General features: G+C 36.1%; 1 protein-coding gene across 2 annotated transcripts in view; it reads right to left on the bottom strand.

The window, feature by feature from the left end:
* slc1a7a (solute carrier family 1 member 7a) overlaps positions 1-15299 on the bottom strand; it is a 63322-nt gene continuing 48023 nt past the window's right edge. Inside the window, exons 8-11 of one of the 2 annotated variants that reach the window (XM_059345249.1) lie at positions 11465-11659; positions 6132-6266; positions 3657-3756; positions 1-579 (exon numbers count right to left, since the gene is read on the bottom strand). In XM_059345249.1, the coding sequence (XP_059201232.1) occupies positions 313-579; positions 3657-3756; positions 6132-6266; positions 11465-11659 (697 nt within the window). In that variant the 3' untranslated portion in view covers positions 1-312. Of the gene's footprint in view, positions 580-3650; positions 3757-6131; positions 6267-11464; positions 11660-15299 lie in introns of both variants that reach the window. The other variant, XM_059345248.1, reaches the window with a different exon arrangement.

Consider the following 15299-nt stretch of genomic DNA (forward strand, 5'->3'; position numbering starts at 1 on the left):
TCCGTCAGCTATAGAGCAGCACGCTGTCACTGCTTTTTTTTTCTTCTTTTTTACCAAATAATACATCTGTGATAAATATGTACACACACAAACATACACAATCAAATGTGGGTCGTTATTTAGGTTATGTAGAAAAAGAGAGATTGTCTTTATTTCAGGGTCTTCTTCATTCATCCACCCTGCGCTGCTTTTTTCTTTACCGGTGAGGAAAAGCGAGTGAACTCAGTCACCTCAATCTTTTATTTGTCTTCCTCTCCTGTCGGTCCTGCAGCTGTGGACGTGCCAGTAGCTGTCGGCAGGGCGGCCGAGCTTTTATACGTTAGTCTCCAGCCCGTTCATGTCAATGGAGCAGTGGTCCTTGTCCCTGTGCTCTCTCTTGTGGTGAGACGAGTGGGCGTGCTTCTTCTTCTCCAGCGGCCGGATGCCCTCCTCCAGCTGCATCAGGCGGGCCACGTCCGGGGAGAGGTGGCCCTGCTTGCTGCCCGGCGGAGGCGGCTGGTAGCAGCCGTTCTTCTGGTTCTGGTAGGTCATCATCTGCTGGATGCTAATCATGGGCTTCGTTTCACAGATCAGAGGCACCTGGGGGAGGAACCACAAGCATGCTTATTGGGAATTTGCACATGAATTTGCACAATTTCACATGAAAAGTTTATTCGTGTCTGTGGCCTAGAGGTTAGGAATCAGGCTTGTAACCGGTTTGAATCCCAGGACTCAGGGCCGGCTTTAGGCATAGGCGACATAGGCGGTCGTCTAGAGCGCCATCTGCTGGAGGGGCGCCGCCAGTCACCCTCGAGGGAGAAAAAACCCTAACCCTAAAAAAACAATAATGATTTTTGATGCCCATTGTCGCCCTCCCTTCGTGTTCTGTCTTGAAAATAATAAATATTAACAAAATAATGAAACAGATAAACAATGACATTTTCTCACTTGTGGTGCTGAGTCATGTGCAGTGTGGTCATTGCCTTGCCACCCTTTAGACGGTCAGATCGCTGTCACAGAGGTCAAACAAAAACAGGAGTTCCCCCTCCATGAAACAACAAGCAGAGCTGTTCAACACCAATGGATTTCGCCTAGGGCACCAAATGGACTAGAGCCAGCCCTGCCAGGACTGACAGGTTATTTTCATTTGTCCTTAATATATTTTCGCGAGGAATCATTGGGGGCAAGAAGAAGAAGAAGATTACTTTATTAATCCCACAATGGGGAAATTCAACCTCTGCATTTAACCCATCCTTTTTTACACACAAGTGAACACACCATGCAAGGAGCAGTGGGCAGCACATTACTGGGCTCAGGGAGCTGTGCAGGGGGGTTAGGGAGGTATATTTAGAACATATAAAACAATCTGAGTGGGTTCATTCTGCATAACGAGTACTTTTACTTTTGATACTTTAAGTGCATTTTGATGCTGATACTTTTGTACTTTTACTTCAGTAAGTTTTGAATGCAGGACTTTTACTTGTAGTGGAGTAATTTCACAGTGTGGTATTAGTACTTTTACTCCAGTAAAGGGTCTGAATACTTCTTCCAACGCTGCTTTTCTAGTCTTCTCGCTCTACCATTAACCCATTCAAACACACATCCTTACTGCTGCCCTAAACGGTGCCACCTGCCACCATCGGGAATTGATTCACACACAGATGAAGGAAGGTTGGAAGCACTTTGGTTCAGTATCTTGCCCAAAGGATACTTTGAGATGTAGGCTGCCGAACCACAGACATCCGATCGGTGGGTGACCGCTCTACCAACTGAGCCACAATAACAGCTGCTCGATCTGCTGCATTCGTCTCTTTCTATCTGTGCTCTCTGCAGACAGATAGGTGCTTCTTGATTCATGCATATTTAAGGATTAATCCAGAGTATGCATATCTGGTAATACTGGTGACGAACTTGCCCCCTAACATTAGCATAATGTTAAAACATCAATACCATGGCTGAGGGAAGGTTCTGGCAGAAATGGCCTTGACACTGCAAAGTTGATTGTTAATGTCACTTCTCCTTGCGAGTCATTTTATGAAAGCAACTTCCAACTTTAAACATCTGGAGTCTCCCTTTTCATTTGAGTGTCAAGTCCAGCATCAGCAGTTTCCACACAATGTCTCAGAGTCTGAGCATTGTTTGGCTCCATGCATTAAAAACCTGTCTCATAATGAAACGTGTGGATTCTCTGCTCAGGAAGCCATTCCTCCTCTATATCTTTACATAACAAATATGGTCTGGTGCTGTATATGAACCTCTTCACTAGAACATTTCTTGGAAAAACTTTTTAAAAAAAAAATACTTCTTAATATGTCATAGTTTAACAACATATAATTTGTTTACAGATTTGAAATGTGTCATGATCATTATGAAAGTACTGTATGTATTTTTCAAAAGCACATGACGCATATAGGCCCCGCCAGCTCTCCGTTGGGAGTTGATTGCTTAGCATAACAACTGGGCTCGAGGAAAACCATAGAGTTTATAATAGTGAAGCTCAAAGTGGGCGGTGTCTGACTCCATCTAACTCCTGGCGGCTAATGAAAATAATTGCAGTGTGGGGTGTGTGGAGGCGGGCTGAATGAAGCCTTATTGCTAAAACAACTTGTGCTGGTATGTAACAGCAGCTGTAAAGTTATTTAAAACAGGGAAGCTATTAGGGATGGGAATAATAAATTGATGATTGATTAACGGTTAAGAAACGGTTGTTAAGAATTTGGTCAATTATGTTGAATTTTTAATTGATCTGTGTATTTTTTTTCCTTATTTTATCTCTGGCTGTGTATCAGTATCACTGAACTGAAACACGGCCGAGCATTCAGTTCTTTTTTCTCAATTAAGTTGGATAAAGCTACAGTTTACAAACTGAAAGTTGCAATAACAATTATAAAACACACAGAAATACAAGAGTATTCATTTGAGTAAAACTAGCTTACTGTATCAAACCTTGCTAGCATGAATTATTAGATTTGATTTGATCTCAAACTTATTTAAACACAAAACACATTTAAATATTTAAGATTACTGTGAAAACAAATCTCATGAATCTTCGTGGGCTAAAACATAAAACATTGAACTCCTTGATGTTATCTTTACAGTTTAATCTCAGTTGATTTAGTTTCACGATCGACAGGACGTCTCTTTTCCTCCTTTCAAAATAAAAGCGTCTGTTATCAAAACAAGCTTTTGCACAGTACTGTTTATATATCTTTTAGCGATTGAGACCAAATCTGTGAGCTGTAAACGTGTTTATTTCTACTGTAAAGTTGGGCATTATAACATAGGAGTCTATGGGGATTGACTCGCTGTTGGAGCAAGCCTCAAGTGGTCGTTCCAGTAACTGCAGTTTGTGGCACTTCTGCATTGGCGTTATTTTTCAGCCCTGGAAGCTGCTGCTGGTCTGACTGTGTTCAGACAGCACGTTTTAGAGGCTCGGCCATTGCATACAAAGCAAATAGAAAGATGCAATTAGAGACTTATTATATATTAATGTGTCTCAGACATGTACAGAGACCAGAGAAAATAAGAAAAAGAAGAACTGTCCCTGGTGAGTTCAGGCGGAGGCAGAGGCTGAACAACACCCAAACACAGTCTATTCACTGGATGGAAATGACCTTCAGCATACCATGAAGAACTGCACGCTTAAAATTCAGTTTTCAACATAAAGAAGCTCTCACCTGCTCCCCTTCTTTGACAAAATCTTTCCTGCAGATATGAGCCATAATGCCCGTTGCCAGGGCGTCGCCCATCACGTTGACCATGGTCCTGAATCGATCCCTACATGAAAAAAATGATAAATCCACAGTTATTAATGAAGCTTGGGGAAATAGTTTATCATCTAATAACACATTTTTGTTTATAGAGTCATTTGGTTCACTGAGTTGTTCAGCTTTATGCAATATAGAGGCTTATAATATTCCAAATACAAGTATGGCACATGTGCACTGCAGTACGATATTTCATTGGTTGCATCTACAGTAGGGTTGTCAAAAGTATCGATACTCAAAAAAGTATCGATACCAAAACGTTGTATCCGGATACAATACTCATTTTCAAAAGTATCGATACCTAGCCAAGGAATGAACACTTAAGTTAAGTTATTGTTATTTTTTTTATCAATCTTGCCTAATATTGTGCACAGCGTACAACCTCAAAACATTGTTCTAATTGTTATTGTTTATTGTATTTATTTATTTTTTGCACTACCTCAGACCTGAAGCTTGTTATCATAGTTGCAGTTTCTTTTTGCACAACTGTTTTTTATTATAAATATTTAACCTGTGGTTCTGTTCATTTTTACATGTTGCATTTTTCTTGTTAATAAAAATATTCCTGTTAAATTTTGGGGTCTTTGTTTTTATCCTTGTGGTGTCGAAAATGGTATCGAGTATCAAATATTTTCCTGAGTATCGGTATTGAGTTGAAAATTTTAGTATCGTGACAACCCTAATCTACAGTATGCATTGGTCGGCCACTTTATTAGGTACACTAGTACAATGTAATGTAATACAACCCAAAAGCTCTGTTATCAAGCTCTGTCATGTTTGTTATGATTAAGATTTCCTTTATTAGTCCCACAACAGGGAGATTTCCAGAATTACAGCAGCAAAGTGGATAGCAACAAACAATAAATAGTAAACAGCAGTATAAACTAGAAATATAAGAAAGGTATTAGCAAATAAACAAGTACAAAATATAATAAAGTATTAACCATTTACAATATAAACAAGTAGAAATATATTATTATTGAGGTCACAGTGGGTTGTGGTGGTGTACTGGAGTGCATTTTATATTATATTATATTATATTATATTATATTATATTATATTGACAGGTGTTCCTAATATTCTGGCACTCACTTATATGTTAATTGGGTGGCCAGAATATTAGAAACACCTCTAAATATAATGCAGTCCAGTTCACAACTACTGCAAACTGTATAATAAAGATATAGTTACATTAATAAATCTCTGACAGTACCAATCAAAACTGAACATTGTTTTTATTGGAAAGACAGAATCTACACTGTAAAAAAATCTGTTGTTTTTACGGTAAAAAACTGGCAGCTGTGGTTGCCAGAACTTTACCGTAATAAATAGGGTGCACCTTTTTCTAATATTACGGTAAAATGATATTAGCACTGTTGATTTCCATTTAAGATTGCCATTTTATTCCATATTTTTCCATAAAGTAAAAAAATAAATGCAAAAATTACAGTGATGGCTTGTATATTACAGTATGTTTTTGTGCCAGTGCATTTTATAGTGGAATAATGTATATATTTTTTTAAAACTTTAAAAAACACTGTTTTGGCTGATATATACATTCAATGTGTTTCATTGTTACTGAAACTGAATTACCCCATTTATCATTTCACAGTCCTTTTACTGTGATGGTCTAGCATTTTTTTTTAGCATTTTTTACAGTGTGTGGATGGAGATGTTCTATTGAATCACATTATATTATACAAGTAGACCAAATAAAGTGACCATCTGGTGTATATAAACTCCAGATAAGAAGCTGGAGATGAAGTGGCTTATATTGATGGAGTACCAATCAAAACTGAACATTATAATTATTGTAAAGGCAGAATCTACACTGTAAAAAAATCCTGTTGTTTTTACGGTAAAAAACTGGCAGCTGTGGTTGCCAGAACTTTACCGTAATAAATACGATGCAACTTTTTCTAATATTACGGTAAAATGATATTAGCACTGTTGATTTCCTGTTTAAGATTGCCATTTTATTCCATATTTTACCGTAAAGTAAAAAAAAAATAAAGGCAAAAATGACAGTGATGGCTTGTATATTACAGTATATTTTTGTAACAAACACAGTGCCAGTGTATTTTATAGTGAAATAATATATATATATATATTTTTTTTTTAACTGTAAAAAATACTGTGTTGGCTGGTATATACATTTACGGTGTTTCATTGTTACTAAAACTGAATTATTTTACGGTCTTTTACTGTGATGGTTTAGCATTTTTTAGCATTTTTTACAGTGTATGGATGGAGATGTTCTATTGGATCACATTATATTATACAAGTAGACCAAATAAAGTGACCATCTGGTGTATATAAACTCCAGATAAGAAGCTGGAGATGAATTTGCTTATATTGATGGAAAGAAGAAGAACTGGTACTTACAGAGCCCAATCAACAGCAATTATAAGTGTGATATCATCGGTGGGCAGGCCCACAGAAGTCAGCACGATCACCATGGTTACAAGTCCAGCCTGTGGGATTCCTGCTGCACCAATACTGGCTGCAGTGGCAGTGATGCTGCGAGAACAGACAAAAGAACAAAGAACATATATATATTTCATAATGTACACAGGATCAAGTCCTCATCAAAGGTGCTGTCACCCCATTGGTCGAGCTTTCTTTTTCTATGGAAACAAATTTACCACCTGAATTCCTCCATGATTTCTTAAACAAGCAGACCATAATTTCACACAGATATGTAAACAAAAGGCTAATTAAGCATCTATAGAAGACGTGCTATAGAAGTCCTATCAGTCATCATTATTATTATCATTATTATTTCGACTGTGACATTTGATGACTGTCATAACTGTCGCTAGCCTACCCGGCAACAATGCAATTACAGTGGCCAGTAATTACACTTCACCAGCACTGGTTATTTTGTTTGTATAAGTTGTTTTCTTCTTTGTTGCAAGAAATAAATGTGAAAGGTAATTAGTCTGCAGTACATTAAAATAATCAACCCTATTGACGGTTAAAAAGTGGGATATAGCAAGAAAAATATGCCTTTTTTATGCATTTATTAAATGTATGAGTTTAATTAATAATCACACAACTCTATACCGACACATGTATTTCAATGAAATGTATATGATATAAGGCGGTTGACTGGCTGGCTTGGTTGCTAATGTTATTGCTAAATAATAGTAACAATAATTGCCATTAAAACCAAAGTGAGACGTTGCTGATTGAAGCATTTGTTGCTTGTGTTAGAAAAGTGTTCAATCAATTTATTACACTTTTTCTCTCTTCTTTTTGCAGCCCCGTGGACACTGCACAGCTGTGACAATCAGCTTTGATTACAGAAGAAATGGCCTATAATTGCATGGAGTTATACTATTATTTTTCATGTTTCTTTTTTTTTTTTGCCAAAGCATTTTCTCAACAAATATTTTGAGTATGTGAGCTGACCCACACCAGATAAACAATAACAAGTACATTTATATAATACTGCCGTACTTTTACTTCCTGATGAGAAAAATGACAGTCAGTAATTTTACATTGTAGTATTACGACTATTAATTAAATAAGGTATTTAAATAGTTCTTCCACCGGTACGCTATAACTAAGTACATTTACTCAAGTACTGTACTTAGGTAAAATTCTGAGGTATGTGTACTTTACTTGAGTATTTCCATTTTATGTAACTTTATACTTCTACTTCACTACATTTTAAGAAAATGTTTTGTACTTTTTACTCCACTACATTTAGCTGACAGCTTTTGTTACTTTTGACATGAAAATCATGATAAATATAAAGTGATAAGATTATTATTATCATTATTATTATTATTATTATTATTATTATTATTATTATTATGATTAAGGTTATTTCATGACAGTATATTAAGTAGTTAAAATGAGCCCTATCTTAAGGGGATTAAAATGCTCCTTACATAAATACATCAATACAAATAACCCAATAATATATTTAGAATATATAAAACAATCTGAGTGGGTCCATTCTGCATAATGAGTACTTTTACTTTTGATACTTTAAGTACATTTTGATACTATTACTTAGAAACAGCCCGAGTAAAGATTACAAACACTTTCTGTGTGGAAAAACTTGCCTAGCTTTTTTTAAGTAAATGTCACTCCAATTTTTTTCAGTGTACTTTTACTTCAGTAAGTTTTGAATGCAGGACTTTTACTTGTAGTGGAGTAATTTCACAGTGTGGTATTAGTACTTTTACTTAAGTAAGGCATCTGAAGATTCCGGAATGAGGTTATCAATTGTATGTCCGAGGTGTTTAGAGTCAGGATTCCCTTCTGTGCAAAACTTTGTATACTGGGAATTTATCCCAAGGACTTTAAACATACAAAGAAACAGACAAAAGTGTTGGACTTCGGACTTTTGCATTCCAGGAGAGCTATTGCCTTGAATTGGAAGAGCATGGAGGCTCCTTCTATAAAACAGTGGAAAAAAGAACTATCTGAGTGCATCTGACTGACTTACATTACCAAAAGAAAGCTGAAGGAATTTGTACAATTGTGGGAACCATATGTGAACATTATAGCATCTGGAAAATAGGGTCATGAAATTTAAATTATCTTTATCATTATTATGTGTATATGTTAATGTGTATGTATAAGTATGTATATGGGTGTGTTTATAAGAATATATGTATGCACATGTTGTTTAAATATGCATACGTGTGCAATGCATGCATGTGTATGTATGTGCGCGTGTATTTATACATATATAATTTCGTGCAAATCTACCTGGTGTGAGTGTGTGTGTGTGTGTGTGTGTGTGTGTGTGTTTGTATGAAGGTTTGGGTTCTGCTCTGCATTCTTTATGTATGTTATCATTTACTTTTGTTTGTTCGAATTTTATTGTAAAACTTGAAAACTAATAAAAATATTGTTAAAAAAAAAAAAAGTAAGGCATCTGAATACTTTTTCCACCACTGCTGGTTTTGTAGGGAGAAAGATTGAGTGCATGTTCAGTCAGAGACCTGGACCAAACTGTCCCTCTGCAGGGTTGGGGGAGGGTTTGAGTTGGCATGCAGATGGAGCACTCCGTGGTCGACAGCCAAACGGCACGGGAACAGGACGCAGAGAGGGAAAAATTATTATAATTCTGGCGTGACAAGGGAGATGAGTAATACAGGTCATATGGGTTTTACCGCCAAAGAGATTATGAGGGAACGGGCACAGACTGCAGCCATGAGGAGAGGTCTGCTTAATGTTATTACACTACGACATGTCAGGAAATTAGAGGAGGGACGGGCCATTTTCTTTGGTCGGCTTTTTTTTCCTTTCTTTCTTTTTTTTTTTAACCTGTGGTTAAATGTTATGGGGTGGTGGTGGTGGTGGTGGTGGTGCGAAGGGGACTGCTGGTGTTTTTGTTTCTGTCAGTCTGTCTGTGTCCCCGGGGCTTCCAGACTGATTTAGCAGAAATCAGATCAGACTAAGAAGCTCATATGAGGCGTAATCTGTGTGACATTTACATATATGTGTATCTAGTAAATCCCATAATATTTTTTATTAATTCTGAATTAAACTAAATGTGTGACGTTAGATTAATTCACATGTTGAACTTGAAACACCACAAGTATGCCTGCATCGTTTTTTGACCCAGATAAAATCATATTCTTATATTTTTACACTTTAGGAGTTTTTCTTCTCCCGCGGTTTGCAAAATTGCAGTTGGGACAAGAATCTGTCCAAAGAGTTGTTAATGTGACTCATGTTAGGGAAATTATTTTTAAATGTGCTTGCTGAAAGTCAGCTGAGTAGATTGATACCATACTCCCATATCAGTGCAATTGATATGAAGTCACAGGAAGCAGCTGTTAGCGTTAGCTTAGCATAAAAGCTAGACACAGTGAAAAGAGCTAAATGGGATCTAAAACCACAACTAAATGACTTTCAGCTCTCATCTTCCTTTAAATATTTCAAATATTTCTTCACTACCGAGTAAGATGGCCAGTTGTTTCTACATTTTGTTTTTTTGGAGCTGAAGTCCTGCAGTTTGTTACATTTAATGCAACTGTTTGTCAGACTGAAATATCTTGTTAAACTTTCACAGTTATCATTGGGCTCATGTTGTGTTTAGTGCCACAGAAAGGGAATAAATCTTTTATAACAATGTTTTTACAGTGTTTATTTACAGTGTTTATTAGGCTTGCTAACGCTAACGATACCATCAGCTACAGTATGTGTTGGAGGGCCTCTTTAACCCTTGTGTTGTCTTAACTTTTGTGTATACACCAGTTGTATGAATCAAAATCAAAAATTTAAAAACCCAAATCTATCTTGCATGAAAAAAACAACCTGTCATTCATCACAAACTTGTACAGTGCAGAAAAACTGAATTAAATCAGTGGAATCCACTAGTTTTTATTACAGCACACCTGTCATAATTGGTTTACTGTTCTACTAAAGTAGCGGTTAGCAATTATTTCTGTTGCTAAAGGTTCTGCATAGGCGTCAACATATTTTTTTAGCAAGCATGCATGTGTATGTGTGTGCATGCTTGGTTTTTCAGTTTTTTTCTGGTATGGAATGATTTTATAGCTGGTGGGCCAAAAACAACTTGTTTGTGATTTGTACCCTGTTGTTGAAAAGCTTTCATGTAAATATTAACAAAGGCAATGTTTTACTTTTTCTCATGTTGGGGTAATTCTAGGAAAAGTCATTGAATTTCAAGTTGAAAAGAGATCTTTAAGGGGGTTTCCTCTACTGTTAAACATAGCGGCGGGTCATTTTTGACCCATTAGACAACACAAAGGGACAGTCCTTTGCTTTCTGCACCACTACATTTTTAAAAATTAAATAAATTTAAGAAAAGGCTTTTATCGGTTGCTGTCAAATATTTGATAAAGGAACCTGGAGGATTTTATAATGTATCTTTTGTATCTTTTATTTTTCTGTTCTCACTCACCAACTGAAATGTATCATTATTTATTAAATGTGCCACCAAGTCACTTTTTAACTTTCTGTTTCTGTTATATTATGTTAACTTTATGTTTGTACACGTTGTTGTGTTCCTCACACCTTCTTTTATTATAATTTATTGTCACCTGCTTACTTGTACAATAATATATATTTTGCTATTTCGTATGATTTGCTATTTTCTACTATATATATATATATATATATATATATATATATATATATAGTAGAAAATATATTATATATATATACAGTACAGGCCAAAAGTTTGGACACACCCATCTCATTCAATGCGTTTTTCTTTATTTTCATGACTATTTACATTGTAGATTCTCACTGAAGGCATCAAAACTATGAATGAACACATAAGGAATTATGAACTTAACAAAAAAAGTGTGAAATAACTGAAAACATGTCTTGTATTTTAGATTCCTCAAAGTAGCCACCCTTTGCTTACTAGAATATAAGACATGTTTTCAGTTATTTCACACTTTTTTGTTAAGTACATAATTCCACATGTGTTCATTAATAGTTTTGATGAATTTACAATGTAAATAGTCATGAAAATAAAGGAAACGCATTGAATGAGAAGGTGTGTCCAAACTTTTGGCCTGTACTGTATATATATATATATATATATATATATATATATATATATGTGTGTGTATGTACACACACACACACACACACACACACACATATTATTCTTGGTTGGTAAGTAACTGTAGCAAAACAAAGCACATTTCCCTCCAGGGATCACATTTTCTAGATTCAAATCACGATTTAGTGATTCTAAATATATCTTGCCTCACCTGATTGTGATGATCTGTCCAAAATCGAGCTCGTAATTATTCACTTGGGCGATGAAGATGGCTGCCACGGCCTCGTACAGCGCGGTGCCGTCCATGTTGATGGTGGCTCCGACAGGCAACACGAAGCGGATGATGCGTCTGTCGATGTGGTTGTTCTCAAGGAGGCACTTGAAGGTGATAGGCAGCGTGGCAGAGCTGCAGCAGAGAATTACAATAATGTATTAATAATAATCATGTGTACTGGTGCCTAAGACCCTGACAACTTCATGGAAAAGACCCTACAGGGAAGATCTCCTCAGAGGTGACCGTGGAAACATGACTGGAGTGAATTCAAAAATGGAGATTGGTTGTTGTGTTTGGGTACAGAGATCATATTTTTTTATCTCGAAAGATTTTCAATTTCATGGCTCATATCAACAATGTGGACGAGGTCTCTGAATCTGTATTCTGTCGAAGAGCTCCTGCATATTGAAGAGCAGACAAGAAGAGAGAGAGAGCTGGTGTTCCTGTGTAACAATCTGTCTTTTTCTGTCCCAATAGTGATTGTGGAAAATAATATTATATTCTTAATACTTTAAAGCATTAAGCATCTCGAGCAAAGGAATTAGATCCTGTTCTTAGAGACACATGACCAGAATACTTAACCCTTAATAGGGCAAAGAACCGTATTTGGTAACTACAGCGGATATCCAAAATAAAAATAAAAAGTTGCATATTTACTAGATTAAAGTGGCAAATCGACAAGAAAAAAAAGTCACAGATTTACGAGAAAAAAGTGGGGAAAAAACAACTTTTTCTCGCAGATTCACCACTTTAAATCTCTTAAATCTGCAACTTTTTTCCTTGTAGATTTGCCACTTTAATCTAGTAAATTTGCAACTTTTTTCTCAAAATATTTTAATTTTTTTATTTACTTATCTCATAAATCTGCACATTTTTTTTTCTCACAATTTATTTCTCAAATTTACACATTCTGGCAGTATGTAATATCCTCCAATATTCTCCAGAGTTGAAATTTGGAATTTGCAATTATTTCAATGGGTGCCCTATTAAGGGTTAACCACAGGGGGTTATAATAGGCGTGTTTCCACTCTGTACTTTTTGGAAAGCGGCTGAGTGTTTTGGCTCCGTCCACTAGTTAGTTCTCTGTTCTCTGTTCCCATTCAGGTACTTTTGTAGCGGCTAACCAAAGGACCGGGTTCTGCATCATCTGAAGTGGTTTTATTGTGCAGGCTGGCGGCCCGTCAGTTTGTGTCAAATTGAGTGGCATGTTGAGTTAGGTAAGTTGTGATTTTTCTGATGTTGTAAAGTGCAAAGCAGCATGACTGGGCAACTGAGGCGACAGCCTGGAAAAGGTGAGTTGGTCATCAATCATCACACCTAAGTTCCTCACCACCTGGTGGGGGCGAGACACAGGGAGGACCTGTTGCTGCACTATACTGAGATTTCAGACCTAGAATAAGGTAAAGAAAAGGGTTTTATTTCTCTTGTTATAGCAACCTGAGCCTGTCGCTGTGTTACGTGTGTTGCTGCATTTTGTGATGAACTTTTGTGCTGCACTTTTCTAATGTATTTTGGAATGTATTTTTACTGTTAAAGTTGTTGTAGGACTGTTGAGTATTACTTGTTGGAATGTGGACCCCAGGAAGACTAGCCAACTGCCACGGCACAAGCTAATGGGGATCCTTTAATAAAAACATAAAAACATAAAAAAATTAATTAAAAAAATTACGTGCCCCCCCTCCCTCCCTCCCCATGCTCTCCCTGTATAATGAGTCTGCCAGTCGTTTGGTGTCTTGTTTTGCCTCAGGTGTAATCAGTGAGGCTGACTGAGGCAAGGCTACAAAGGGGGAATCGAGGTTATAATAGTTTTGGATTTCTCATTTGTTTTAATGTCGTTGTGAATTTTCCAATTCAGTTAGTTTTAATACGTTTTTAGAGTGAGTTTAGGAAAGCATTTTGGCCATTTTGTCGTTTTTGGTCATTTTTGTGTCTTTTGCTATGTCTTTTTTAGTTATTTTGTGTCATTTTGTGGTCATTTTGTGTCTTTTTTTTTTTTAGTAATTTTGTGTCTTCTTCTGTGTGTTTTTTGTGGTCATTTTGTTTTCTCATTTTGTGTCTTTTTTTGTCATTTTGTGTCTTTTTTTAGTCATTTGGTGTCTTTTTTTGGTCATTTTGTGTTGTTTTTTTTGTCCTTTTGTCCAACATAAAATGTGATTTTGAATCTTTTATTTACTTTCAAAACACTATCATGCTCAACAAAGAATTTTAAACGTTGCAAATGTGAACAAAGGTTGCAAATATAACATATAAGAGGGTTCCATCCAGTTCTATCATTTTATACTAAATATATTTGAGATTGTCTCCAGTTTTACTTGGTATATCATCATCAAACTGAAACTGGCCTCATGGAGTTTACAGCCAGAACTTTAGAGGTAAATTTACAGTAGGGCTCCACGCTGCTTTGTTTTCTAGTCTGGATGTGATGAAGAAGTCTGGATTTGGAGCTTTTGGTGACTCCAGAGGGTCTCCCTCCCATTAGTTATTTCAACTCAAAAACATGGTCAATTGAGTCAAGATTGCTGTAGTTTTCCTTGAACAGGCCTTCCCTTGTAGCCTAACCTGTTATGATGCATTCATGATTTGTGTCTCACAGCCTCTGTGGTGTCAGATTGTGCGGAAATGTGCACTTGGCCTATAATTTGTATTCATGTGAGCATTTTTTACTATTTCAGGTGGTATTGATTATTACTTTCAGTGCATTTATTGTTGTGCATTGTTAGTTAGGCTTTTGATCTCTAATTCCTGTAAATACTGTGTGTGTGTGTGTGTGTGTGTGTGTGTGTGTGTCCTTGTGGCTCTTTATTTCCTATTGTGTGTTTGCATTTGGTTACAAATGTGAGACAACAGAAATGCCTCCGACAGCTGCAGCTATTACTTTGTGATTAATAGATGTATTGTCAAGCACACAACAAAGACAATTTAGCAATTGTCTCTGCAGGGGCTCTTTATTGCCAACACACTCAGCACTCGAAAGCTGCCTCAAAGTGGTATTTATACATTTGAAACAATATATATTTTATTTTAAATTACTGGCTTGACTTTATTCTGAAAGCTGTAAATATTAGGGCGGAAAAGCAAAAGTATGTGACAGGAATGTAATTTGTGTAATTCGGTAAGTTTTGATTGTGGAAAGTGTTAATATACAGAGCTGTAAAACACATATAACATTAAAATAGCCAAATAACATCCATAAAGCTGTTGCCCAAGAGCCAAAGAGCTGTAAGAATACAATTGTGGTTAAATTGTTTTGCCTTTTATTTATTTATTATGTGACGTGAATGCTTGAAAAATATCCTTTTATTTATTTATTTAGCTTCCAATTAGCTTTATGTTGCACTACACTACTCATCATAGCTTTTATATAATCTTGATCTGCATTTATATTTTTCATTTATACTACTACTATTTACAGGTACATCTAAAAAAAATTGAATATCATGAAAAAGTTTAATATTGTTTGTCACTCATTTCAGATAAGAGTAGATTCTAGTCATTTTGATGATTCTGGCTTAGAGATAATGAAAACACAAAACTCAGTGTCTCAGAAAATTGGAATATTACATAAGATCAATAAAAAAAGGATATTTTAAACACAAATGTCATGCTTCGGAAAAGTATCTTCATTTCTATACATCAGTACTTGGTTGGGCTCCTTTTGAATCATTAATTAGTGCATTAATACTTGGTGGCATGGAGGAGATCAGCCTACAGCACCATGTTGCTTTTATAGCAGCCTTCAGCTCATCTGGTGTCTCTCACCTTCCTCTTGACA

This window comes from Centropristis striata, chromosome 11 (assembly GCF_030273125.1).
Source record: "Centropristis striata isolate RG_2023a ecotype Rhode Island chromosome 11, C.striata_1.0, whole genome shotgun sequence".
In the NCBI taxonomy this organism is placed as follows: Eukaryota; Metazoa; Chordata; class Actinopteri; order Perciformes; family Serranidae; genus Centropristis; species Centropristis striata.